The 27,461-nt window shown below is 34.0% G+C and overlaps 3 protein-coding genes and 1 non-coding gene across 4 annotated transcripts; 1 reads left to right on the top strand and 3 right to left on the bottom strand.

Moving 5' to 3' along the window:
• Positions 1 to 46: 46 nt before the first annotated feature.
• Positions 47 to 5,708, bottom strand: LOC101259443 (probable methyltransferase PMT23). Its single transcript, XM_004239900.5, has 8 exons — positions 5,100 to 5,708; positions 3,304 to 3,453; positions 1,969 to 2,239; positions 1,783 to 1,893; positions 1,364 to 1,538; positions 1,010 to 1,264; positions 725 to 919; positions 47 to 434 (listed from the first exon to the last, which is right to left on the bottom strand). Exons 1-8 carry the CDS (start codon positions 5,580 to 5,582, stop codon positions 233 to 235), a joined length of 1,842 nt encoding a protein of 613 aa, XP_004239948.1. The 5' UTR covers positions 5,583 to 5,708; the 3' UTR covers positions 47 to 232.
• Positions 5,709 to 7,386: 1,678 nt separating this feature from the next.
• TRNAK-CUU (transfer RNA lysine (anticodon CUU)) lies at positions 7,387 to 7,459 on the bottom strand. The gene has a single exon. It is a non-coding gene; the product is annotated as a tRNA-Lys (tRNA).
• A 3,940-nt stretch (positions 7,460 to 11,399) lies between these two features.
• On the top strand, positions 11,400 to 17,965 carry LOC101259751 (probable apyrase 7). The gene is made up of 3 exons (XM_004239901.5): positions 11,400 to 11,721; positions 14,075 to 16,232; positions 17,094 to 17,965. The coding sequence occupies exons 2-3, from the start codon at positions 14,240 to 14,242 to the stop codon at positions 17,399 to 17,401; spliced, it is 2,301 nt and encodes a 766-aa protein (XP_004239949.1). The 5' UTR covers positions 11,400 to 11,721; positions 14,075 to 14,239; the 3' UTR covers positions 17,402 to 17,965.
• A 293-nt stretch (positions 17,966 to 18,258) lies between these two features.
• LOC101260052 (uncharacterized) lies at positions 18,259 to 26,765 on the bottom strand. The gene is made up of 11 exons (XM_004239902.5): positions 26,524 to 26,765; positions 25,218 to 25,305; positions 23,819 to 24,112; positions 22,657 to 22,815; positions 21,219 to 21,359; positions 21,055 to 21,111; positions 20,589 to 20,727; positions 19,681 to 19,785; positions 19,409 to 19,599; positions 18,881 to 18,922; positions 18,259 to 18,794 (listed from the first exon to the last, which is right to left on the bottom strand). Exons 1-11 carry the CDS (start codon positions 26,649 to 26,651, stop codon positions 18,630 to 18,632), a joined length of 1,509 nt encoding a protein of 502 aa, XP_004239950.1. The 5' UTR covers positions 26,652 to 26,765; the 3' UTR covers positions 18,259 to 18,629.
• Positions 26,766 to 27,461: the final 696 nt, after the last annotated feature.

Below are 27,461 nucleotides of genomic sequence, written 5' to 3'. Positions count from 1 at the left end.
AAACAAAAAAAATAAAAATCAACTCAAACAACTAGAAGATGCAAAATTGCAAACTCAACTTGTGCATATTTTCAAACAAACACTCATGAAAAGAATGAATTGTAGTGATACATAAGAACAAAATTTGCTTCAATTTGATAACTAAGTTTATTTTTTCTTTTTTTTGTATGCATAAAAAGATAAATAAGTGTAATATATAAATAAATATACAAGGAAAAAGAAGCTGTGAATTTCACTTTCTGACTTTGTCATGTGGACGCCAAAAGCCTTTTTTAGCAACAAGAAACTGTTCTTGCTGCAGATTTACTGACCAATGAAGTGATTGAAGAATTGATCTAAGCTTGTTAAGCATTGGCATTGTGTCTTGAACTAAAACATATCCACCTGGTCTCACTATTCTATCCATCTCCACAACTACTTCCACCACGTCGCATCTGCGAAAACAGAGAGACCAAAAAGTTCGTCTCGTGAGAAAATATAGGATACAAATGAAACCACAGTAGCTACGACTACTCGACTAGAGTTGTGGTGGGATGGGTAGGATCCCTCCATTCTTAATCAGAAATCGCGAGTTTAGGCTCTAAGAAAAGGAGCGGTTCCTCCCTTTAATGTGCCTTACATGGCATGAATCTGGATTGGTCAATAACCCCAAAAGGGTACTGAATACTAGGTAAGCAACATTAATGAACAAATTAATAGTTAACTGAGAAAGTAGTTATTGAACCTTTGAGTTAAATTTCCAAAGAGGAAGCTGGAATGTAGAAGATCGTATGTCCGGGGATAGGTATTGAAGGACTCGCACCAGTCGTGGTATATACCAATCAGCCCTCTGTCAAAGATAATGGAGAGAGTATCTGGCTCACTGATGGGAACGACGTTCATTACCCAGAGGGGTCGATCAATGATTGCCGAGGCAAACCTGTAATTGTAATTACCATGGAAAGTCACCAAGTTAGGTCAACAGAGATTTGAATGACGATGTGCATCTCCAATGTAGTTTCTCTCTTACCCTCCGTAACCAGCATTCATGTCCATCACGTTCCTCACGCTTGACCAGTTTATAGAAAGGCCTCCAAGGTAAACATCCGAGACCAATGCTGCCCAGTGTTTTGTGTCCTCGTCAAAAATATCTTCATTATCTGTTTTTTGGGATAAGCGTTCAGGTTTATTGTTGAGCCTCTGGGGCCAGGGTGCAGGCCACTTATATGTATTGCCACTGCTGCTCGTGGGGAGTGGTACAAGGCAGCTGTCCAGAGACGCATACCTGCTCGTATGACATAAAATAGATGATTGAAGCGGAATGATGACAATGTGATAAAGTCAAGGATACAATGATAATGCCCATAAAGGAGTATTGGCATACCATGAACTATTTGATCTATTGTTCTGGTCACATAGAGGTGGATTACTTTCTCTGCGGTTCTCATAGCAGGAAGATGAAACCGGCTTTTGATATATAACTAGCCCGACACCAGCTGAGTCAAAAAAGGTCTTCTTCACCACCTTCCAGCATATTGCTTCAGTTAGTGCAACCATAGCTGCAAATGAAAAGAAAGTAAAGTGCCACCACTTAGAGATAATGAATAACTCACTTCAAGAAGCTTCACTTTTAAGCTGTCTTGGTCTTCACCGAGCTTGTGGAATAAAATTCAGTTATTGCAAACAGAACAAAGGTAAAACAGTACCAGTACTATGCCTAATCAGCTTTCAGACTGAAGCTGATCATTAAAAAAAACTTATAAAAATGTTAATTCAGAGAGTTGAGTATCCACGAGTAAAAACCTTTCCAGACTTTCTTATCTCTTTCGTCATCTCGATAAACGGGCGTTGCTGACCATACGAAAAACCCTCCAGGTCTAAGTATCCTGTTAAGTTCCATCAGTGGTTTTCCTCCTGCAATTTCAGATTGAATTATCAAGTAAAATAGTATAGATGATGGTGTTGGAAATTTGAAAATAGTGAAACTACCATCTCCATCCCAATGAACCCTGCATCTTGCACAATGAATCACATCATATGCATTATCCGGAAATGCCAGCTTTTGAGTTCCAATGACTGAGAGAGTAGCAGGAATTCCACGTTCAAGTGCAAACTGTATCTGAGCCTCATGTTCATCCTTTGGTGCAAGTGACATGGTAATGACATTTTTATCCAGCAAATACCCACCGAAGCTAGCAACACCGCAGCCAACATCTAAAATGACCCTTATATGCTTTCCCCAGTCGATTTCTGGAAAAGTCTGAATGAAAAAGTAAGAAACATCTCAGCTTAAAAATACAATCAGTACCGGTAGGGCTCCAGGGATCATCCCAAATTCCCAACCTAGTGACAGCAGAACAAATGAAAGATGACGAAATAACCTCTCCCCTACATGAACAAGAAAGCAATTGAAAGAAGAAAAGGAAGGACAAAATTAAAGAAAAATGTAAATTAACAAAATAGTACTACTGCTTCTTCCAGTATACTTGCTGCACACTTAAGAAGCCCAACACCTCACTCAAGGAATTTCAATTCGTGAATGAAAATGAAAATAATTAGGTGTTGTTAGTGCATGTAACCGTTTAAGAATATCTTATAAAACAATTTCAAAATGATCAGATAACTTGGAGAATACTCATTTCAATTGTTTATGGGTATCGTATCACTTTATTTAATGTGATAATTAATGCAACAAATATCTCTATCAGATATACTTAAGAAATCTTATGCCCACTGGCCTAGTATGGATAACCGTGTATGAACATGTATAACCCTTGGCATCTATCTAGAACCCTTTGGCTTTTGATTACATAAAAGTAGCTTTTTTCTCATAGAATGATTACTCGAAAATCACAGAGAAGTACCAATTATAATCTAAATTAACATATCAAAGATTCACCTGCATTTCATTTTACAGTAGAACTGGTCGAAGGAGCAAGGACTCTGAAGCTTCTTTGAGACACGTGTAAAGGTTCATATGAAAAAACTGAGGACATGCAATATGACGTTCATCAAAGTTGACCGGTCCTAACTTCGTCAATGCAAAATGGATTTATACTAATAATCTATCCCTTTGAAATGGTTACAGAACAATGTATAGAGACAATAAAAAATATCATTCATCCAAAGTGGTCACGGCATCCAAACAGTAGCATTTCACAAATGTATTGCCAGATTACAATTTTATTCAATTGACAAAAGCAACGAACTTGGAAAAGCATGAAATCCAACGAAGTTTAACAGCAGTCCGAACATACATTGTATAATACAATAATGTAGCTTGGTGTGATTAAGGACAACATGTATGTAAAGTAGAGACACTACCTTTTGAATTGACTCGATATAGTTGGTCACTCCATCCTTGAACTGCGTTCCACCACCAGGAAAAACAAGATAATCGCCAGATTTGACCACCCAATTCTGGTCCTTCTTATATTCCACAAGCTTAGGATGAGGAACATTGTTATACCATATCTATCAGAAGTTAAAATAAACAAAGAATCAGTTACTGCAAAGGTGTTTTGACAAGCTGAGCAGAATATATGAGTAAATTGAACAATATGCTTTTGGATAACTCCACATCAATTTTATCAGAGAATTGCAACATGTAAAATGAGGAAATCGATCAATATTTGAACCTATAATGCCCAGAAGTCAAAGTGAAATGATGGGAAACTTGTAGGTTACAATAAGCCATGAGAGTACATTCGAAGTCAATAAGGCGCTTCAGATTTTACTGGCAAACCATATTTGCCCATCAGATATTGCAGAAATTGATATTCGCTTTCACCCAATGAATAGTAGGAAGTTCTAAAAACTCTATGGTACCTGTGAAATGGATCATCAGTTGCGGTTACTTTTAGTAGCCCAAAAAGCAGTATTTCCCCCTCTTTTTTCCCTATATTTCTCTTGTGAAATGAGACTATCAGAAAGGCATGAACATGGTTGAGACCATTTCATGAAAAATCATGAAAAAGATATGCAGCCATGAATGTTCAATCTTTTTCTCTATAAATGTGCGGGTAAGGAAAGACTAATACAGCAACAGCTGCCTAGAAGTAAAAAAATGTTTTTGACAATCAGAGTGCTAACACTAACAAGAGCACTAGTGCAGGGAGGTAACCAAGAGGAGGGGTGAGGTTTCACAAGCATCGATGCTATGCCTCCCTAGACCATGTAGAGTAACATTATATCTTTTCAAAACTACTTAAATATAGATGTGCACGCCTAAGATTAAAGAGTCATATGGTCAAATGGTTATTGACTGACCTGTGCAATTGAGTTTGAGGGTTCAATTAGGGTCCATCTAGTGTTTTAATTATGTATGTTCTTTCTATTTCTCTTCTTTATACTTGGCTTATTCTTTCAAATCCATATCAAACATATAATATCTATGCTCATTTGTAATCATATGATTGTAGGATGTAGCATATAGACAACGGTTCAACTAAAGCCAACATTCAGACATGGAATATACTTATATATGTGAAAAATCACTAAAAGGAATCTTTTTTTTAAAAAAAAACCTGTAATTCATAAGTGTTATGTGTACTATTATAAGAACATAATGGTTGAACCCGTTAAATTTAAATTGTGAATCCACTTATCATGATATTGCACCCATCTTCTTGAAATCCTAGATTCTCCCCTACTCTCGCGTATCACCACCAAAATTAAAGCACTAGTAACAGGACGGCCAGTCCTTAACGAAAGCTAAACTTCTCACATCTCTATATACAATCCGTACTATACCTATAATCTAACAACTATAACTCTATGACTGATCATGAGCACAATGCAAATAAAATCTAACAGCTATAACCACTATAAGATCCCGCTCCCACTGAACTAACAATTGCCTTTTCTTATACCAATGGTGTCCAAGCCAGCTTGCACGGAGGCAACAGGTAGCCTTGTGGCATTACTGAACTAACAATTACTTTTTCTTATAACAGTGGTGTCCAGTCCAGCTTGCGCGCAGCTCAGCTCACGAGGCTACCTGTTACCTCCCACGAGCACAAATACCGAGTAACTCTATCAAAAAGGAAACAGTATACCATGGCACAGATAAACAAAATTAGAAAACAAATCTTACCACCAAAAAAACCTATCAATCTCACCATGTCCCTACTCTTAGGCCATGGAACTGGCAGTTTATACCCATCAGGCAGTGGAATCAAACACCTAGGACTTGGGTCAGGACAATGCCTCTCTCTATGCTCCATATGCCTCCTCGATTTCAGCGCTTTTATAGCCTCCGAATTATCAAGACAAGGTATATAATCAACTGCAACTGGACCCTTACACAGCTTCCAATTAAAATTTTCCACACCCAATTCATCATTTTTCGTATCGTTCAATCCAAAATCCTCAGATGGGTTTGAATCCTTAGTGATTGGATTCAATTGGGTTTGTGAAACAATCGGATTTGAAGAAATGGGCGTCTCAGAATGGTGCTGAGAAATGTCGGTGGCTATGAAAACAGGGGATTTTTGTGAGTTTGATATGAGTAAGAAAGTGACGAAGATTAGTAAAAGGAAAAAAGTGAACAAAAATGGGATTTTGCGTTCTTTGAAGAGGTTTCTCATTGATGATATCGCCATTTTTTTAGGTTCTTGAGAGAGATCAGAGATCAATAATGGAGATTTTTGTAGTGAGATCTGTGTAGACAAAACAGAGGTGAAAGAAGTAAAAATAGTATAACTAAATATTTGTTCAGTTCATTTTAAAGTTCGTTGGTTTGACTTATTAATTATCTATTCATAAACTTGTTAAATTGTTATAGGATTATGAGATACGATTTGTAGATATGCTAAATATGAAATTATTTAGATATTAATTTCTTGATTATTGATTATTATCGCATTAACCTATGAGATTTGATACTAACAAAATTGTTAGAAAATTAAAAATTATTTAAAAACAAGGTGAGAAATCAAATGAAATATGCATATGAGTTGAAAGATTGCATCTTAATTAAAAAATGCTATCACATTGTAGAATAATTATCGTTTAACACATTAAAAAAATCGCAAACGATTAAAAATAGATAGCGATAATAAAGAAAAATCAAAACAGTTATTGAAACTGTTAAGTCAACGATATCGATAAATCAATAACTATTGTTAGATTCAAATTATTGATTTTAAATAAGACTAATGTATTCTACACTATTGTATTTTATTTTTGTATTTAAATTTGAGATACTTGATTCATTCTCCGAAAACAATCTCTATTCTAAAAGATAATAATAAAATTTATGTACATTTTATACGCATCAAATTCGATTAGTAGATTTTATTAAATATGTTGTTTTTTTTTTAAAAAAAAAAGACAAAATAGGGATAGAGCCCAAGGGCCATGGGAAAAATTTATGAGCTGACAAGAGAATCTATTGTGGCTGGAATAAGGGAACTTCCAATGTTACCATTTGTGTGTAATATGTACTCTCATTTTTACATCTTATTTGGAAATATTTTACCTATTATACTATATTACTATTATTTCAAAAATGAGTTTAACTAATATACATTGATGATAATTACGTGAAAGACTTAGTTTACTTTTGTTTAAAATGATAATAATTACGTGAAAGGCTTCGTTTCGTTTAAAACGATAAATTTTAATTGTTGAATATACAACATTATAAAATACAAATATTTTGCCTTTTGAAAATAAGGGAATATTTAACCCTATTTAATAACCTTTAAGGTACATTTGACTCCAATTATTAATTACGAAATGAATTTATTCTATTTTATATCATATATTTTAAAAATAAATTTAACTTTTTTTACGACTTATTTGCGTTGAGCAATAATGATTTAGGTGGAGTGGCTTAATAGATATAGAGCATGGTAGGCCATTCTCACTGGTCACTGCAACACTCTTAGACTCAATCCAATCTTGCCGACGACTAATTTAAATTTTAATAATTATATTATTATTTTTTTATGTCAAAGTTTTAGGAAGTTATTAGATTATTTTTTATAAATAAGAAAATTATTAATTTTGTTAACAATTATAAAAATAAATGTTAACCATGAGATTTGAACTCTCGTTCAAAATACTAAAATAGTGTTAAGTATCCACCCAAGAGTAATTGGGTTAATTAGATCATTTATTCATTAGGTACTCTATGTTAATTTTATACAAATATCACTTTGTTACAGAAGTGATGAGTGCAAGCACTCGGCGAATTTCATGTGGGTCCGCCCCTGGAAATGTCTATATATAAATATACGACAAAATGGATGAGAAACGCAATACATATTACACAAATAATTAACATGATATATTTTACAAAGTGATCCTAAAAAAAAAATTGACCTCTCACCACTATAATTCACTGTTATTCTCATCAAGTGTTGGGAGAAAAAAAATACAACGCAAAGGATAAAAAAATTGCGCCCACCGTGGGGCTCGAACCCACGACCACAAGGTTAAGAGCCTTGCGCTCTACCAACTGAGCTAGACGGGCTAATTGTGAAACCTTAGTTAATACAAATTAGTTTTAAAAAATTCAAATGGCAAAAGAATGGTCTTTTAAACTTTGTTATTATTTTTCTGCTCTGCATAAGTTTCTACAACATGAATTTGTAAATAAGTTTAGCAATGACATTGAAGGAGAAAGTCTTTTGGGGGATTGATTGAACTTAGAAGGAAGGGAAATTCTTAGAGAAGAATAACAGTGTATTCACTATAATAAAAATAATTTTTAGCGGTAATAAATAAATACATTAATGAAGAGTGTTAAAGTTTTTATCGGTATCAGTTAAGTGTCATTAGATCCAATGTCGCTAAAACCTTTACGGATATATACAAAGAATGTTAATTACCGCTAAAAATAAATATTTAGCGGCAATTATTAATTAATTGCCGTTAAAGCTCATCTTTTAAGTAGTAATTCTAAAGTAAAATAATATAGAATTATAGAAAAGGAGCAAATCTTTGAAATATGTGGTCTAAAATAAGTAACAACAATAACATATCTAGTGCACTTGGAAAAGGTAATGTGTATGCTTCGGACCTCATCTTGAAAGATGCAGAAATTGTTTTCAATAAACCTCCGGCTCAAGAAAAAGCATAACAAATAGTTCGGAAAAAGGTGTAAATGTTCAAAAATAGGTTATAGATATTAATCATCTCAAAATCGAATGATTATAAAATTAAGTTGTTTTTGAATATTATATAAATATGAAAATTTTAGAGGATTGATTAAAAATAAAAGGTGTCATTATAAACAACAAATTTCAAGTCGAGAGAATAAAACTCCATCTAGATATGAAAATTGAGCAACAAAAGTAGTAATATATTGATTCAACGTATAATGAATGTCGCAATCTTTATAATATATTTAAATTTTTTAACAATAATACAAACTTTATAAGTTGAACTTGAATTCGATTTAGATTCAAAAGTATAAGCAACTTGATTTTGAATCACTATTATGAACTTGAATTATTCCTCATGAACACTTGAATTATTGCAACGAATAATGAATATAGTAATTTGATCTTGAACGCCTTGGTTGATTTTTTTTATCGTTTTTACACTTAAAATTTGATTGATTGTATTTATAACTTGTACAAATATTTGATTTTTATATATGTATAAATTTTTTCTTGGTTCTTGTTCTTAATTTTGATTTTTTTATGAGTTATTTTTATGAATGAATATGTGATTTAATTAATTGATTTGAGTTAACTAATTATATTTCTCCTAGGACAAGCTCCATTTTTTATCAGCTAAAACATGTCATCTACATAGACGACATTATATTATTTCATTGTTCATTTATTTGACTTGAATAGCCATATTATTTTGGAATATTATCTTGAAGTTGATGTAGTCTAAATTATTTTATAATTTATTTTTTAAAAACTAAATGGTTATATAGTTTGATATTGTTTTATGTCGATATATAATATTACAAAAAACAATTTAACTGATAAACTTTCAATAGAATTATTAAATAATAAGTAAAGATAAAATAATAAGTTAATAATGTGTAATGTAACAATCAAAATAAACATAGTATCTAAACTAACAATACAAGCACACTGATTAACGAACATCCAATAATAATATAAATTATAGTGAAATAGTTGAGATTTCTTCACCTTTCTCAAGTCTGAGTTCGAAAAAATTATATTAAAGAACCTCGCTTCTTGAAAATAAATATTATACATTATAATGTACATATTTAAATTTAATTAGATTTATTATCAATATCTAACATTTAAAAAAATAAAAATATAGAGTGTCGGTCCAATTATAACATCACCAACAACTAAGATTGAAAAGTATTTCAATGTGTTCCACTTCTTTATAATTTAAGACAAATAGAAAAGGAAAAATCTTTTTGATCAGAATAATATTTTTTTATGTTAATTTATTTTTTAAATTATTTTTATTTTTTTAATTTTAATATCTTTTAACTAAAATTAAAAAAAGATATTTTAAAACTAAATTTTGCACTTCCAAATAGAAAATTCACTTTTGAGAAAAGTGGAGCTCATCAACTATTGCTATCACAAGCTAAGCACGCAATTCACGAAAAGGGCAAAACAATATAATGTTCTTACCAATTTTACCAAAGTAGAATGAAGCTAACATCTATTACACTATTTTATTTTACTATTTTTGAATGGATCATACAATACACATATTGCTCGTTCAATAATAATTGTCCACTATTAATTTGATATATAGAGGGACAAACCTATATCGAGTCTACTGGACGCTCGAACACCCATTAATCTTGTCTTGAAATATATAGGTATAACACATAATCATGATTCATGATCAGTTGATAATTATGATCCTTAACTTTAGATGAAAACAAGTGGACGCTTAAACTTATATAAAATTAAACAGATTGACACATTTATCTTACATGACACCCTACATGAAAATTTTGTGTCCTACATGGAGTCCTACATGTATTATGTTACGTAGGATACATGTGTCTACTTTTTCAATTTTATACAAGTTTAAATGTCTACTTGTTCACATTCAAAGTTAAGGGTCATAATTGTCAACTGACGTTAAGTTAAGAGTCATATTTATGTATTATTGCCAAATATTTATATTTATGTAAAAATTAAGAGATACTATTTATATAAAATTAATATTGAACACCCATTGAATAACAATCTAGCTAGTTTATTGACTTTTGAATGAGTGTTAAAGTTCTTTTGATGTTGTTGACCCTGAATTCGAATTTCACTACTAATATATTTTTTTAGATTTGCGAGTAACAATACTATATTATTAATCCTAAAGCCATCACACCTTAACAAATAATATAAGTACTTAATAGCAAGATTAAAACAGACTAAAGTGATTTGGAATAGAGGGAAATAATTAATTTCCTTAATTTTGTGGGGGAAAAAACTGATAATTAAGAATTAAGATACATAAAGCAGTGGGCTAGTGCCTAGGGGCCAAACAGACAACTCACAAAACTACTAACTGACAAATTCAAAATGCATGACTTATCTGTAAAAAAATAAAAAAGAGTAATGATTTTTGCCTAATTAAGAAACGACGACATTTTGTAGATTCAAATTTTCCAATGATAAATTTGAATCGCTCGTAGTTTTGATATTTATTTTTTGAGATTCAAATTATATAATTAATGTCAAGGAGAATTAAGAAACAATCTTGAATTGATCGTGAGAAAGAATTTTTCTTCGATTACTTCATTTTTACTAAAAAATTAGAGAAAAATTGATGTCTTCAAATTTGAAGCTATGACTAATTATCGATTAATCTTAAATTTGTAATGTTAAAAATAAATAATAAATCACTAAAAACAAAATCAATATTCTATGATATTTCATCAAGAACTACCAAACACGTACTATCTTAATTATTTTGCTCAACTTTTTTGCCTTCATACTATTTGAAATTACTGAATTTAATTTTTTGTTAATTCATTCTAATCATTTTGTATGAATTATACATATTCTTTATTATTAACAAGACTTTATTTTAATATATATAAATATTATATATTTAAATTTCTCTAAGAAAATAAGTTCAACTTATCCATCAATATTAACATCACGCAATAGTTTTTTTAAAAATACATTCCAATCAAAATTTCATCGTAATGAATAGAAAGAATGAATCCCTTTTCCTTATTATAACTTTTTTTAAACGGATAGAAATCGTTTTTTTAGGAAATAAAAAAGATGTTTCATGTTTGACCACAAAAATTAAATATTATTCATTTGATTTAAAAAATTAAAAGTAAAATTAAATCATCTTTTTTTGGAAGAATATTAAGAGATTGGAAATATTTTTTCTAATGTAATAACTGAAAAAATTAATTAATTAATTTTTGTAAAACATACTATCCAATCTAATAACTTTTTAAATTTTTTTATGTCAAAATGCTTGATTTTCAAGTATTTTTTTAAAATTATTTTTCCATATGGAAAATATAATAACTGAAATTTTATTTGAAGTTTTGGTGTAGTGATTAGTGAAACTTACGACCCTTTCAGTATATATATATATGAGAAAGAGAGAGAAAGGTAAGAAGTAAGAAGAGGATGGTGGAGTCATTCAAACGCGGAAGACTCAGTTTGTTGCTAAATTCTTCGCTTATCTCCATTTAGATCTGCTTCATTTTCACTTCTTCTTCACGATCTCGGCGTAACTGACGGCCATAGCGAAACGATTCACACTCCGTTCTACTGCACCGACGTTTTTCTTCTTCTTCACCGATCCGTGAGTTTTTTTTACTGATTTTTATATGCATTTTTGTGAATTTATCTACTGGTTTGATTTGACTTAAGGATTTGTAACTTTTGCGATTGCTTATTACTTTGATTTAGTGATTTCGGTTGAAGATCTAGTTATTGAATGCTGAATTTTTTGTAACACTGTTCGACTTAAGAGTTTGTCATGTTAACAACGGAAAAAAAACTGTGATTATTCGACTATCATGTAGTGTATACTTTTGTTTCGAACAGATTGAATTAGTATCCGGCTTTACACTGAAAATAAATTGAATGTGTTAGATTGAATTTTCAGTTTATCTAATGCTGATTTTTTAGTAACTCCTTTTGCCTAAAAAATTAAAACAATGGCGTTTTAACTGCAAAAAGCTGTGTTTATTCTACTATCATGTAGTGTATTATTGTTAATAGAAAAAAATCGAACAGATTAAGGAATCAGTATCTGGATTTACACTGAAAATCGAATGTGTTAGATCGAATTTCAGTTTATCTAATGCTGATTTTTTAGTAACTCCGTTTGCCTAAAATTATAGTGGCATTTTAACTGCAAAAAAATTGTGTTTATTCTACTCTCATGTAGTGTATAATTGTATAAATTTTGTTTCGAAGAGATTCAGGAATCAGTATCTGGATTCACACTGAAACATGAATGTGCTGATAGAATTTTCAGTTTATCCAATGCTGAGTTTTAGTACTCCGTTCGCCTAAAAGAATAATAATAATTGCATATCAACTACAAAAAAATTGTGATTATCCTACTTTTATGTAGTTTTTTTTTTTGACATAACACATAAGGTACTGTACTTTTATGTTGGATATTAATGTATAAGAAACTAATATTCGGATTCATACTGATTGAATTTTCAGTTGTCCATTTTTACGGAAGATCTAGTTATTGAATGCTGGATAACTTGATAATGACATTTTAACTACAAAAAACTGTGATTATCCTACTCTCATGCAATGTACAATTGTATAAATTTTGTTTTGAACAGATTAAGAGGGAACCAGTACCAGATATACACTGAAAATTGAATGCACTGATTGGATTTACAGTTTATCTAATGCTGACCTTTTTGCAACTTCGTTCGCCTAAAATAGTTAATGTCATTTCACTACAAAAAATAATGTGATTATTCTACTCTCATATAGTGTATAATTGTATAATTTTTTCCCGAACAGATTAAGGAAGAATCAGTATCTGGATTTACACTGAAAATTGAATGTGCTAATTGATTTTCAGTCGTTCATGTTACAGAAGATCTAGTTATCTACTGCTGATTTATTTTTTTCACACTTCATTTTTCCCTAAAGAATAATGGCATTTTAACTACAAAAAATTGTGATTATTTTATTTCAGGAAGTAAATATATGTATAAATTTTATTTCGAACAGATTAAGAGATCAGTATCTGAATTCACACTGAAAACTGAATGTGCTGATCGATTTCCATTTTTTTGAGTAACATTTTACTGCTACCGCTGATGGATGGATGTGTTGAAAACTCTTGTAAGTTTAGCCTCGGAAATTGTTGAAAAGAATGTGAATTACATTTGGATTAGGGGGTTGGGTGGATCACTGAGCGAATTTGAATAATGATGTAAATATTAACTTGTGTATGCTATAAGAAGCTTGCGACTGACGTGATGAGTAGTATTGTTATGTTCAATTCATTTGATCCATCAGTGGTGGCATGCTTATTATCTTATAACTCTGTATGCGTAAAATATTTATATCATACAGTAGAATTCTAGGATGAATGAAGGTAGGAGATGTTTTAGTTGACCAAGTCTTGGTCCCATACTTGTTGGGGGTGGGTATATCAATCCTCCTCTTATATCTATTGCTCACTATTATACAAGAAACAAAATATTGGAAGATTCATGATATTATGGGCGTTGATACATTAGTTATCAGTTAATCTCCACCCTTTCCCTTTATTTGGTGATGAGGCAGGCTATGCAAAGCTCATATAGGTAGAGTTAAGCAGGGACATCCATTGACCATAAATATGACTGATTTTTGAACTTCAGGATTATCCATAAAAATATTCTGTGTCAGTCACTAATATACTATAAAGTAAGCACGTACTTCTATGATGATGGATCTTTTTATCTCATCTCATCTTTAGTTGAGTTGCATCACATATGATGAACTCCATTAGGTACATACTAACTTAATTACTAAAGTCATACTGTAGCATGTTCTAGCTAGACTGAAGAATGACCTCTGGATATCTATTGGTTTAGCTCCACTTTGGTTCTCCTTACTGTTACACCATGCTCGAATGATTTGGATTCAATTTTAATATTTAGTTGTTCCTTTTGGGATAATCCCTGCAGGGCACTTCTCCTTTACAGGTGCAATTAGTGTATCGTGTGCTATGCTTACAACACTTATCTACTGTATGATATAGTCAATGAGCTTTTCATGTATAAATGGAAGAATGGACTTGGAAACTCTTGTGTGAAGAGTAACTTTGCATAGAACTTGTAATCTTTGCAAGCATGGTGCTTAACAAAGTTACAGAAATTGTTTCTGCTGCTGTGGCACGTTTGTCAGCCCCAAAGACATCTAACACTCCATATCCATCATCGGGATTACCACCTCTTCCAGGTTCACTTAATGTTTCCAACTTAGATCAGAAGAACAAATTGAGACTTTCCTCCTCCCTTCAAGATCTTTCTGCATACCGGCGGCTTGATCTGGAAGATGGTGGTCCTAACCCTGAAATAGAGAGGGATTCAACTAATTTAAAACGGCTAAATCTTTTCAAGAGAGAAAACTTGGGTACAAGCTTCTCCAAGGTGAAGGGAACACCGACAGTCACTTCTGCACGAACAAAATGGACACGAGTTATCTTTGTTCTCCTGTGCTTGCTATTGGTTGCATTTCTCCTGTATGTGATGTTTTTTCATTTTAACTTATTCGGTAGAGACTCGAAGTATTATGTTGTGCTTGATTGTGGCAGCACTGGGACTCGTGTTTATGTATATCAAGCATCCCCTAACTATGTAAAAGATAACGATCTCCCTATTGTATTGAGATCACTTCCAGAGAGTTTCCAAAGAAACTCAAGATTACAGAGTGGACGGGCTTATAACAGAATGGAGACAGAACCCGGATTTGACAAGTTGGTGCACAACACGACTGGCTTAAAAAGAGCAATCAAGCCACTAATAAAATGGGCAGCAAAGCAAATCCCTAGGCATGCACATAAAACTACTTATCTCTATCTTCATGCTACGGCTGGGGTCCGCAGGCTGCCAAATTCAGACTCAGAGTGGCTTCTTAACAATGCTTGGTCCATTCTGAAAAGTTCGCCTTTTTTATGCAAGAGAGAATGGGTCAAAACTATCACTGGCATGGAGGAAGCTTATTTTGGATGGATAGCTATGAATTATCATACTGGTGTATTGGGAGCAAAACCTAAAAAGGGAACATTTGGTGCACTGGACTTAGGCGGCTCATCACTGCAGGTTACTTTTGAGAGCAAGGGAAGTCTCCCTGATGAAACTAGCTTAGAACTGAATATTGGTGCCGTTAATCATCATCTAACTGCTTATTCCTTAGAAGGATATGGCCTGAATGATGCTTTTGACAAGTCTGTAGTTCAACTTGTCAAGAGGCTTCCTAAGATCAGTGATGCAGATCTCACCAGTGGAAACATTGAGATCAAGCATCCATGTCTGAATTCTGGTTACAAGGAGCAATATATCTGTACTCACTGTTTTTCCCTATACCAAGAAGGTGGCAATCCTTCTAGTGGGAGAGAAGTTGCAAGTAAAGGGGGAAAGCCTGGAGTTCGTGTTCAACTTGTTGGAGCTCCAAAATGGGAAGAATGCAGTTCACTTGCAAAATTTGCTGTTAATATTTCCGAATGGTCTAACAAAAGTTCAGGAATTGATTGTGAGTTGCAGCCCTGTGCTCTTGCAGAAAATCTTCCTCGTCCCTTTGGGCAGTTCTATGCTATGTCTGGTTTCTTTGTGGTATATCGTTTTTTCAACTTGACCCCTGATGCTGCACTAGATGATGTATTAGAAAAGGGTCGGGAATTTTGTGATAAGACTTGGGATGTTGCAAAGACTAGTGTTGCACCTCAGCCTTTCATAGAACAGTATTGCTTCAGGGCACCATATATTGTCTCTTTGCTGAGAGAAGGCTTGCACATTACTGATAGTCAAGTAACCATTGGTTCCGGAAGTATTACTTGGACACTAGGTGTTGCACTGTCGGAAGCTGGTAAGGCAGTTTCAACAGGAGCGGAACTTATTAGTTACAAACTATTGCTCATGAAGATGCACCCAGCTGTTGTTTTTGCTATTTTGTTTGCATCATTAGCTGTTCTTCTTTGTGCATTATCATGTGTTGGCAAGTGCATGCCCAGGTTCTTCCGTAGGGCATATCTTCCCCTTTTCAGGAATAATAATGCTTCATCCACATCTATAATCAACATTCCAGCACCTTTCAATTTCAAGCGGTGGAGTCCTGTTATTACAGGTAATTTCTTCTGAAAAGCATGTGTACTGTGCTATTCTAGTTAAGAATATGTTGGGCTGCCTTCGTTAGGGAAATAAAAAAAAGAAGAATTTAATTGCTTTTTCTTCTGATAATTAATCTATTTGGGGCATCTGATAATGCATCAATAATATTTATGGACTGGAATATTGCATGCCATACACAAATCAAAAACATCCTAACGCCTTTATGCATGTTCACCTCTGTGCCATTTTTATCTGTGTATTGGATACTTTTTATACTTAAAACTTGTGCTTTTTTGTTAGTATTATTTTCAAAGTCTAATTTGGAGAAATATAATGGTCTCACTGTATTAAAAGAAGAGCAATTTTTTTGTGATAGCTTCGAAATAAAGTCGCACCGAACAACACAGCAATCGTTTCTTTATCGGTTGTCAATGCAGCTCGAGGGCTAGAAATGGATCTAGATTTCAGATCAATTTAGTATCTAATAGTCATATTAGGACTTCCAACGTAGATGTAGTTTTTGGAAGTTGTTATGCTTCTTTCATAGCCAGTTTCCTCAACTTGTGATCTTTTCTTGCTGCCATATAATGTCATATTCTAAAGAAGCAATTCTGATCTGACCATTAATATTGGCATAGAAGATTACCTTTTGGTTCCTAGAATTAATGATTGTGATGAATTACAATACACACTTGTGATGCTCTCTTGTTATTTAATGTTGAAATTTTACTTCATTAAAAAAAATAAGTAGAAAAAGCAGGACACCATGGTTGTAACACTATATAGTTCTTTGTTGTAAGTTGTAACTTCTACTTCAGTTCCTATCAGCACTTTCTGCATATATCCTTCTTAGATCGTGCCAATTTTTTCCTTTCAGGTGAAGGAAGGGTGAAGACGCCACTCAGTCCAACAATTGCTAATACTCAACAGAGACCATTTGACACTGTGCATGGTTTTGGTGGCAACGGTATCCAGCTTGCTGAATCTTCCTTATACTCATCGTCTAGTAGTGTAGCGCATAGTTTTTCATCAGGTAGCTTGGGGCAGATGCAATATGAAAGTAGTACCACAGGTTCCTTCTGGTCACCACACCGAAGCCAACAACGTCTCCAGAGCAGGAGATCCCAATCACGAGAGGATCTCATTTCTTCACTGTCTACTGAAGTGCCCTTGCCAAAGGTCTAAATATGATGGTAATATTTATTTCAGAAGAGAAAATCATAGGGCTGATGATTTCTAATGCTCATTACCCAAATGGCAAATTACCATCGGCTATGAATCTCATGACATGTCTTCCCCGTGTTCTCCTTTAGAGGCTCCATAATGTGACTTATGGAAAGCTTATTCATCCGACATTACGTAACGTAGAGATTCATAACACGGGTATTATAAGTCAAGAGAAGTCTTGCATCGTTATTCAAGGCAGCTGTGCAGAACAACAGAACTTTTTATCATGTGAAGCTTGAGAGAGATTTGCTCCTGTGAATACTAGGGCTTCTGCCTGCAATTCCAATTTGATGGTGCAAAGTTTCACAATGGTTTTATGGGAGTGATGCAATTGCATTCTGCGGAAACCATGAGTGGGTGTGACCGGCTCGTAAATGGTCAAATTGGTAGACCTCAGGTTGGTTAGGTTAGCTCGAGATTTTGGTAACTCGTTCTCTTGTCATACTCGACACACTATACTATCCCTTGATTCTTTTATACCAACCCATTATTTCTGATATAATTTTAATGTTATTTAGATAATCCCACATCTTCAGAAACTACACAGGTAAGTCTCATGTGTTTGGTAGAAGAATCCAAAATTTGCAGGCTATTCTAAGTGGTTTGCATAGCAGCTGCTCTCATTTTGTTATAACTCTTCAAGATCTGCAAAATTGTGCAAGTAAGCTTATTAACATACAATATGTTACACACCAGCTAAGTGCTTGGGTAAGAGTCGTTGTCGATGAGCATCAAATTCTGAAAAGAATACTTAGGTGTTATTTATAGATAAATTGTGACGTGTTTGGATAGAAGTACTTGAATCAATTATAATGTTTATGCAAAATTACTCAGGATTTATACATTAAACATACAAAACGTGTTGCATTGTCTTAAATATTTTGCTGCGAAAGCTCATAGATTTAAACAGAGCTTACGATCCAAATGTACTAGTTGTGAAGGCAGTTGGAAACAAACTGCTTTTGTAATAATTAATTTTCGTTTTTGACTACCCTATGGTTAAACCAGCAACCAGAAACAAAAACATATCCTATGGTTAAACCAGCCACCAGAAACAAAAACATACTAATGCAAGATACATTTTCCATACAAAATTGTATCTCACAGCAGGGACACCTGTTGGTTGCTGGCTGGATCAAGATCATAAAACACGCAGTGAACGAAAAGCAAGAAACCGTATTAGATGTTATAGCTCAACCTTCTGTGTGGGTGCATCAGAGTTCCTCTGTGAGAAAATCCAACCAAACATTTGTGAGAACATACTGGGAGAAGAATCCTTCTTTTCTTGTTCTGAATTCACATTGCAAAGAGAATTGTAGTCATGTTTCAAGTGAGGAGCAGCTATTCTTTCCTGGAGAAGGCATTTATGACAAGTAAGAGATGGTCGACATCTCAGTAAAAAATTGAATCATTTGGTCAAAATGTAAGAAGTCATACCTTAAATACTTCAAATGGGCATGAATCCGAGCCATTGCAACCCTACGAACAAACAGAAATAGAAGCATAAAAAGTTTAGAAGAGAAGAAATGGGAAGAATAATAATTGATAGCGGGGAAATTTGTGGATGTAAATTTGTGCCCATTGTGGAGCACTTTAACAAAATACTTGACAAGCGACGTCATTTTCAATTAGAAGTTAATTAAGAAAATGCATGAAATAAACTAAAACAGGAGTAGAGCAGTTAATGCAGATTGCGGACAATGCTGTCCGCACAAACTAGTGAGATTTGTGTACTTCCTGGCATTAGTTCGCGGACAAAAAGGTAAGTTGCAACTTCAGAAAAGTTTCATGAAGTTGTAACTTCACTGCAGGCAAAACCTCTTTTAAATTGGAAGCATGGACATCACAGCAGGTGTATCCTTTTTCAGAAGTTAAAAGTGAGAAGTAAAGGGAAAACCTTGAAGGCTTACTTACTGACATATCGTCCCAAAGGAAGGACCATAATGCTGTAATCAGAAAACTTACTGGTATTGGAATGGGCCGTTCATTGTGGAGCACTCTAACAAAATACTTGCTTGAGTTGTCTGACGTGCAGCTGTAAAGGACTAGCATGTTATTTCCAGCAAAAGGGGCCACCAAATTTCCCCGCCAGTTTCTTGTTTTAGGAGGCTTAGGAGGGTATTGCAACGTCTGCTCTCTTTGTATTAGTTCAAATTCTGAAACATTCAAGTGCATAAAATTGACTAAGAAACCGGAGGTAGTAGCGCTTAAAACCATCTTATTGTATAAACACTCACCAGATTCTTTAAGAAAGAGTCCAATCAAGCATGAAAAAGGAAGCAGAGTTTCTGCATGAGCAAAACGTAGTCTTGCTTTTTCATAGCTCGCGGGAGCATATCCTTCTAATGGAGGAGAAACCACATAAAAAAAGAGCACCAGATATCAAATTTCCACCATTAAAAAGATTTATTTTCCATTGAAGATAATGAATAGGCAAAACAAAAACGATCTTGAGAAAAAAAGAAAGATACTCATTACTAGAAATAACGGTGTCAAGTAATTGGTACAACAAAGGCTCCACTCCCCACTCTTATCTAACAGTCTCCTAGATAGCAATTGAAAAGGACAGCTCATGGAATATGTTGGCAGGTTATATGAGATCTATATGACATATAACAAAGTGAGCTTAGTCTTACTTTACAAGAAGAGAAATACTTCCCTTACTTGGCCTCCATTTGATAAGGAGAGGTATAATCTCCTATCCATCTCTAGCAACTCTTTTTGATCGAGTACAACTACAAGGATTAAGGAGTATCTCTTCCTCTTAAATCTTGTCGAATGAGGAAGGTAAGGGAAATAAGCTATCAATGGACTATAGTGGACAACCATCTGAACCCCCTGCAATCCCCAACGAAAAATTAAACGAGATAATGCTACTCCCTCCATCCATTTTACATGGCATCCCTTTCTATAAATAGCTGGACCTTGTCATTTTATAAAATTTGCGGATAAATTACCATATTTTGCCTATTATACCCTTGATAGAGTAGTTAATTAATCTTGAAAATGTATTCATCATGTATTATAAAGTTGACTTAAGAAACCAAAGGGTAGAAGGGTAAAGTTACATCATTTCTTAATGCAAGTGCAAAGTAAAAAGGTGACATGTAAAATGGGACGGAGGGACTACTTCAGTCGGCATTACCTTCTTTAGCCTTAATTGCCTGTTCCATGGATTGAATCACATCCTCAAGTAGCGGCACTCCCATTCGGTAATTTAGTGAATTACCATAGCCCTTTAGTATGAATAACTCCAAATCGTCGGCCCATTCCAGTAAAGAAACCTAAATGATAACTTGTCAATAAGGATGGTTTCAAACAACAACTTCCAATTCCTATGTCAATGAAGAAATGCAGATACTTTGTACACCAGAAAAAATATTTGTAATAGGGGTTGACTATTTTAATCAAACATCAACCAAATTAGCTTAATCATGCATCCTATCCCAATTTCCCAGTTATGACCTAAGAAAAATAAAGGAGAGCTCCTTACAACACAGGAACCAGGACTAATTGACTAGCAAAACCTAGGAACATATAAGCTACTCCCCACATTCCCTTCTGTTTTAAGTTCACGAGGAACCATGGAGAAAGGGATTAACTCAAAATACCTCTGCTGGACTGAATAGACTACAAGCTTGATTGGTGATGTTCAACAGTGAAGCTTCCTGTTGGAGTAGTCAATTAAAAACAAATTACTATCCTCAGATCTAAATAAACAAATAAAATGTTAAGAGAGAGTTTTGCATCACTGGAACACTAGTGCAATACTAACCTGCTTGCATAAAAACCATAGAGAAGATACATCCTGCTTTGTAAAATTAAGCCCATATTGCGTCACTAGTTCATGAGTAATTTCATCTAATATAGGTTCTTTGAGCTTCTTTACAGTTGGTTCCTGACTTCTCCTAAAATCCTGTCACCAGAAAGAACTGTCATGTAAATTATCTTTCTAAGTCAACTCACAAATTAAATAGTAGTGTGTGTATCTGCATATAGAGGAAGGAGCCAAATCAGTAGTAAGGCAAGCAGGTGCAGGAGAAATTCAAAATACTGGGAGAGGAAAGTTTGGATACACAATGTGCTATTTGGGAAAATAATGAATATTCAAGATCTTTGATGCTAGATACCTCGTTCAACCATCTGAATTAGGACATATCTGATGTCAAAGTCATAAATATTCCCTTAAAGACTTCCCTTTTTCAATTTTTGTTACAATGTTTAAATTGGTAAGACACCCTAAGGTCGTAGCACTTTATGTATCAACAAAATCAAGATTGCACCTTATTCTGGGCAAGTGATCTCCTGGTGATTCCCAGGGATAAACTTTTCAAGTTGTTCATATCACTTTGGACAACTAGCAGCTCAAAATCTGGATAAGGAATCACCGTTATCTTTCCCATGGTTTTTATTATTTTGAGAAAGGCCATGGTTCTTATTTATCACGAAACGTATGTTTCCCGTGGTTCTTCCTCTCTACTTCTTCCATCTCAGTTCAGACGTTACCTGGTTTAACTAGAGAGGAGGTTTAGTAGAGGGTACACTCAAAATAATGACTGTGATGAGAGAAAGGAGGTATTTTCTCAAAAAATGTGTCTGATTAAAGTTGACATTTTCTAGAGTTTTCATTTATGTGCTGCTTATTTCAAAGAGAAGGGAACCTAGTTGGTTAGGAAAGGTCATGTCAATTGGAAAAGATAGACTACTAGTTTCTGCTGAAAGCTATTCTTAGTGCTGAAATTCCAACAACGCCACAAGGCTTAGCAAAGTAATAAGGAACTTAAGATCTGTTGCTATATGTCAGCACTCTCTATGCGTGATCATGCTGATTGCATTTATCTGAAGTTTAGATGATTGGGACTGGGTTACTAGTACGAATAAAAGTAATGTAATAGCCAGTCAACAATGACTGGGATCCAAACAGACTGATTATCATCAACTTCACTCCTTTTGAAGTCAAAATGCAGAAAACAAAAAAAAAATCATCTAAGAAAATGGGCCTCTGATGGTCATGATTTCAAATTACTCTGAGATTAGAAGCTGAAATATTTTGTATTCTGAGTTTCTCAGTGCACTAAATTCCAGGTTTGAAGTACTTGCATCAGAAAATGAAGTCTCAATTAACAAGGAAAACCTCAAAAACCTACAAACTGCAAATTAATTTTGAAATTAGGTACATAAAGACTGCCACCAAATAAATTTTGCAAGCATACCTTGTAACTTTGACAACAATCATGAAATCTCAAAACTGTATCACTTGCACGGCTTTCACTTGTAACAGCAAAAGCTCGATGACCTCCTGGTCCAAGCTTCCCTTTTCCACTAAACAGACCCATGCCAAATGCCACAGCGCTAGCTGATGCCCGAGGAACCTATTGATGTCATTATCATCGTCAAAAGTCATGGCTAATTATGAGTTAACAAGAAGCAGCGACAGAATCAGAGGACTTGTAGTTATAATGAAGAAGGCAATGCCAATAACTTCAATAGTCTTGCAAGGATCCAAAGCAGCAGAATCCTTTGATGCATCATTTAATGAAAAAATGAACATGTGCTTTGGTTGAGTCTGATTCTCAAAGCATTGTGAGGCAATGCTATAACAAAATCTTCTGACACTTCTAGTAGAGAAAGGCATCCAGATGCAAAAAAGTGTCTATAAGATTTCCATGCTACTCCCTCCATTTCAAAAAGAATGACCCTATTTCCTTTTTAGTTTGTTTCAAAAAAAATGACCCCTTTCCTTTTTTTGGCAACACTTGAACTTTAACTTTCCACGTGGCATGTTTAAGACCACAAGATTAGAGGGTATTTTGGTACATTTGACATAACTTTAAAGTAGAACTACAAGATTAAAAAGTCTTCTTTATTTTCTTAAACTCTGTTTCAAGTCAAACTAGGCCAATCTTTTTGAAACGGAGAGAGTATTTGTTTATTTGGTGGAAACATAGTCATACATGTGTGCACACAATTTCCACCATAAATAAAGATGCAATAATGAAGAAAACAAAGTACAAGTCACAGAATCACAATTTCCAAAACTGTGGTATTAGATGTTCGAATCCAGTGGCCTCTAGCTATTACTGCAAGTTAGATTTTGCTTTCCCTGATTAACTATGTAAAAAATAGATGGCTCCTTAACTATAAGACTTTGATAAGTAAAGGCTCCTTAACGACATTATCATGTTGAGAAATTTTTTCCATTCCCATTAACTGCAATGGTTCAAGCATTTTCCGCAATGAAAGTTAAAATATCTGCGTCCCCCCTCCCCCCACCCCACCCCCCAACACACACACACTAAATGTGAGATGGATTATACATGCTTGACAGTAAGTCAGTATGCAGATTTTTAAAAGTAAAATAACTGATCTGTCAACCTGGGTAGCCTTGATTGAATATATAGCAGGGTGGTATTCTTCACTGAACAGGCTGGGAAACTGTTCTCTGACTCTGATACCAAGATGATATAACTCATCTTCTCCTTCGCTGATCAACTCTCCGCCTGTACCTTTGCCCTTCCAAGGAGAGTTCCACCCCATTAACCAAGCAGGAATTTTATCCAAAGACTGCTTCTGTTCCTTAACATCACGTACAAGGACTTCTAATCGAACAGCAAAGGCTTCTAGCTCCCTGATTCTTTTCTTTGTAGGAGCACGAGTTCCATGCCGCGCCTACCAAATAAGAAGATTAAAGAAGTTACGGGTTACCAATCAAGAACCCTCTCTCATGAGCATAGCATTACCTGAACGAAACCTGTTGAAATATCTCCTTTTAATCGAGCACAATTTCCATACGAAAATCAAAATTCACATTTGTGCAAATTAGACGAAGCAAATGATGTCTACACATTTTCCTTTAAAAAGTTTAGAAGGGAAAATAGTAGTTGACACGGATTAGCCAAAGATTTAACCTATTTCGAATAAAATGGAAGGGGAGACAAGATTCAGGACACTAAATATTTGAGGATCATACTGTTCAAACTTCTGAAACGTCGAAGTCTCGAAGAGATTAATTAGCAAGCAAGTGACATTAATCTTCAGATATAATCCTTCAGCGAATAAGATGCTTATACTCGCAATATAGATTTATAGGATACCTTCAGTAACTTTCCCATCATAAAGCATCATTCAAATCTCAACAGAATTAAGCTTTCTGATTGCTTCGCCCTAAAGAGGGTGGCCTAGTGGTCGAAGAGCTGGATTACAACCCTGCAAACTGAGGTTCGCATCCCAGCAGAGGCAATAATAGAGTTCTTCCATCTGTCTAAATATTGATGGATAGAGTTACCAAGATCTTGCTGATGGAAAGTAATAGGTAACAAGTGTATTAGTCGAGGTGCACACAAAACCACAAGCTAGTCAGAACACTACCATTATAAGAAATCAACACACAAAGAAAAGGTTCCGGCAGTTTGGTGTGGATGGACTTCCAATGGCAGCCTAAACTTTGTGTTAGTTTGTTGAGTTAATTCAGTAAATATCAACATGTGCTCCAAGGCCTAGAGTATCAAGACAATGTGATAGAGTCTTAATGAACCCCAGACATGCACATCAAATATTTTCTGGCTGTTATAGCTCTTTCAGGGGAATAACACGGATAATACTCCTATTACACATACCACTTTCCTATTAAGTGTAGGTAAAGAAAAGCTTCAATGTAATGACAAAAAATAATAGGAACAGAAGATACAACAACTACAACTTAAATGTCTAAACCAATTTGCATTGGCACCACAAGAAATAACAACACCAGCAGAAACATCAAACAAAGACTCACCACAAGATTCAAATGAATAGGTGTACACTGATCGAGATTTAGGGAAGGAACAAAAGAATCATCAGCTATATCCTTCACAATACCATACCTGAAAACAAAACCAATAAACAAGTACATCAATAGCCCAATTCTATAATGCAAATGCAAACTGAAATTGCGGACTTCTCTCGGTTAATATCTTTTGGCCACAGATGACTCAAGTAGAAACTCCTATGCAGTCTGAAATTTAGTAAGTAGACACTAAACAGCATGCTGATCCGCCGTCTGTTTGAACTGAATATATGTTCAATATAATTTTTCTTCTAAATTCTATGCTTAATTCAGGTTACTTAAAAGGCCGTTGCAAGTAACATGCTAAAAACAAGTCAACTTACACATGTATAAGTCTATATAATACTCCCTCTGTCCTTATGTGCCCTCTTAGTCTGTCCCAAAAAGAATGTCACGTTTCTAAATTAGAAACAACTTAACTTTTATTTCCCTTTTATCCTTTAATGAACCGATTTATAGTCAAAAAAGATTTGTTTTAGATACTACCGGGTGTCCCTTGCCCGAGAGTATTTCCGAGGCAGTTCTTAAGGCCCAATTCCAAACGGAATTGAAAATTGAGGAAGCCCTTCGTTCACAAATTTCAAAAGTCTACCTTTCTTTCTTAAACTTAGTGCCAAGTCAAATGCTGCCATTCACTGCGACATAAATTCATACAGACCGAGTAGCACAAAATTAGCACCGTGTTGTGAGTTCCATACCTAAACTATTTTGTGTTCACAGAATCCCCAAACCACCACAAACCTATACTAAATACCCCCGGAGAATACACCATGCTAAGTGAACATCACACTCCAAAAACTCCTCCAAATAGTTCCAATTGGTGATACATGTGGAAACAAATTTGATTGAATAGGTTAAAAATCCCTGAACCATCACCATTTTGCAAGTCCAATAGGAGGCTGTTATTGCACCAATAGAACTCATTTCTAGACTTTTTTTCGTCTCCCACGAACCTCTGAAGTTATTTCAAACATTTTGCCACATATTTAACTAGGAGATTTTCACTCCAAAAGGAAGTTAGCCAGGAATAGCTAACAGGAACACCTAATAAATAGTTTAGGTACAAAATTCACCAAATAGCGAAGGTTTTAACCTATTCACTCAAAATATTAACTCTAGCTGCTCACAATTGTAAATTCAGCTCAGAGATAGCTCAAAATTTAGATTAGATATAACATTTATCGATTACCAGATCGTATTTCTCTATAACAGTATCAAATTTTACAAATTGAAAAGAGAAAAACAGTGAGATGACCTCGATACAGTTGATAGATGTTGACGAACATCGAAGGATTCATCAGCGGTTGAGTATTGTACTGCAATTGCAATGAGTAGAAGTTGAAGGAGCAGTAACGGAGCAAAATTCATGGAGTTCTTCAACATTTCTTCATTCGAGTTCTTCCTATTTGTAGTACATTTTTTAAATTTATTTATTCTTATGTGTGAAGTGTTTTTCTTCGAGAAGAAGCCAAAGATGGATCGAGCACATGCAATTGTTGTGTGCCTCACCTTATGGAGTCAATGATGCAATTAGGCTCATGTGTGGGTGACACGTGGCAATTATCAAATACGTATAAAAATAGTATTAAATAAAATGATTTATCATAACACGTATTAGTTACTTAAAATCATGTATTGTATAGCTTTTAAGAAAAGATATTCATAAATGTAACATTTAACTTTTTCTTTTAGCTTTGTACGTTTTAATAAATTTTAGGGAAAAAATATTCATAAATATAACATTTAACTTTTTCTTTTAGCTTTGTACATTTTAATAAGCAATTGTATCTTTATTCACGTTGATGTGTATGTTAACAATTCCTCTCCAATTTAAATAAATATAGTCCATCTCAATACCTCAGATGGTTATTCAATTATGCACTCTTCTCTCAGAAAGTCACTCAATTTTCAATTTTCATTCAAAAGTCATTCAACTATGCACTTTTTTCTCAGAAAGTCACTCAACTTTGAATTTTAATTCAAAAGTCACTCAACTATTCACTCTTTCTTCAAAAAGTTACTCAATTTATTAAAAATTTTTTAATTAAAATTTATTGATATTAATTATTTATATAACAAATCAAAATTTTAAAAAAATAAAAATACCATTTAAACCATTTAGTGATCCACACACCTAACCCGACCCATTAAAAATATGATATGACCCATTTTATTTCGTCTTTAATCCTAATT

The sequence above is a fragment of the Solanum lycopersicum genome, chromosome 5, assembly GCF_036512215.1.
Source record: "Solanum lycopersicum chromosome 5, SLM_r2.1".
NCBI classification, from domain to species: Eukaryota; Viridiplantae; Streptophyta; class Magnoliopsida; order Solanales; family Solanaceae; genus Solanum; species Solanum lycopersicum.
Note: the sequence above shows the minus strand (reverse complement) of the source record. Positions and strands in the feature narration are given on the sequence as shown.

Coding starts and splice junctions, on each gene's coding strand:
- LOC101259443 (XM_004239900.5), bottom strand. CDS start 5,582: ATGGCGATATCATCAATGAGAAACCTCTTCAAAGAACGCAAAATCCCA. Junction 2,240..3,303: donor ATATCGAGTCAATTCAAAAG/GTAGTGTCTCTA, acceptor TTTTTCATTCAG/ACTTTTCCAGAAATCGACTG. Junction 1,894..1,968: donor GGTTCATTGGGATGGAGATG/GTAGTTTCACTA, acceptor CTGAAATTGCAG/GAGGAAAACCACTGATGGAA.
- LOC101259751 (XM_004239901.5), top strand. CDS start 14,240: ATGGTGCTTAACAAAGTTACAGAAATTGTTTCTGCTGCTGTGGCACGT. Junction 16,233..17,093: donor GTGGAGTCCTGTTATTACAG/GTAATTTCTTCT, acceptor TTTTCCTTTCAG/GTGAAGGAAGGGTGAAGACG.
- LOC101260052 (XM_004239902.5), bottom strand. CDS start 26,651: ATGTTGAAGAACTCCATGAATTTTGCTCCGTTACTGCTCCTTCAACTT. Junction 24,113..25,217: donor CTATTCATTTGAATCTTGTG/GTGAGTCTTTGT, acceptor CTTATTTGGTAG/GCGCGGCATGGAACTCGTGC. Junction 22,816..23,818: donor ATTCAATCAAGGCTACCCAG/GTTGACAGATCA, acceptor TGACATCAATAG/GTTCCTCGGGCATCAGCTAG.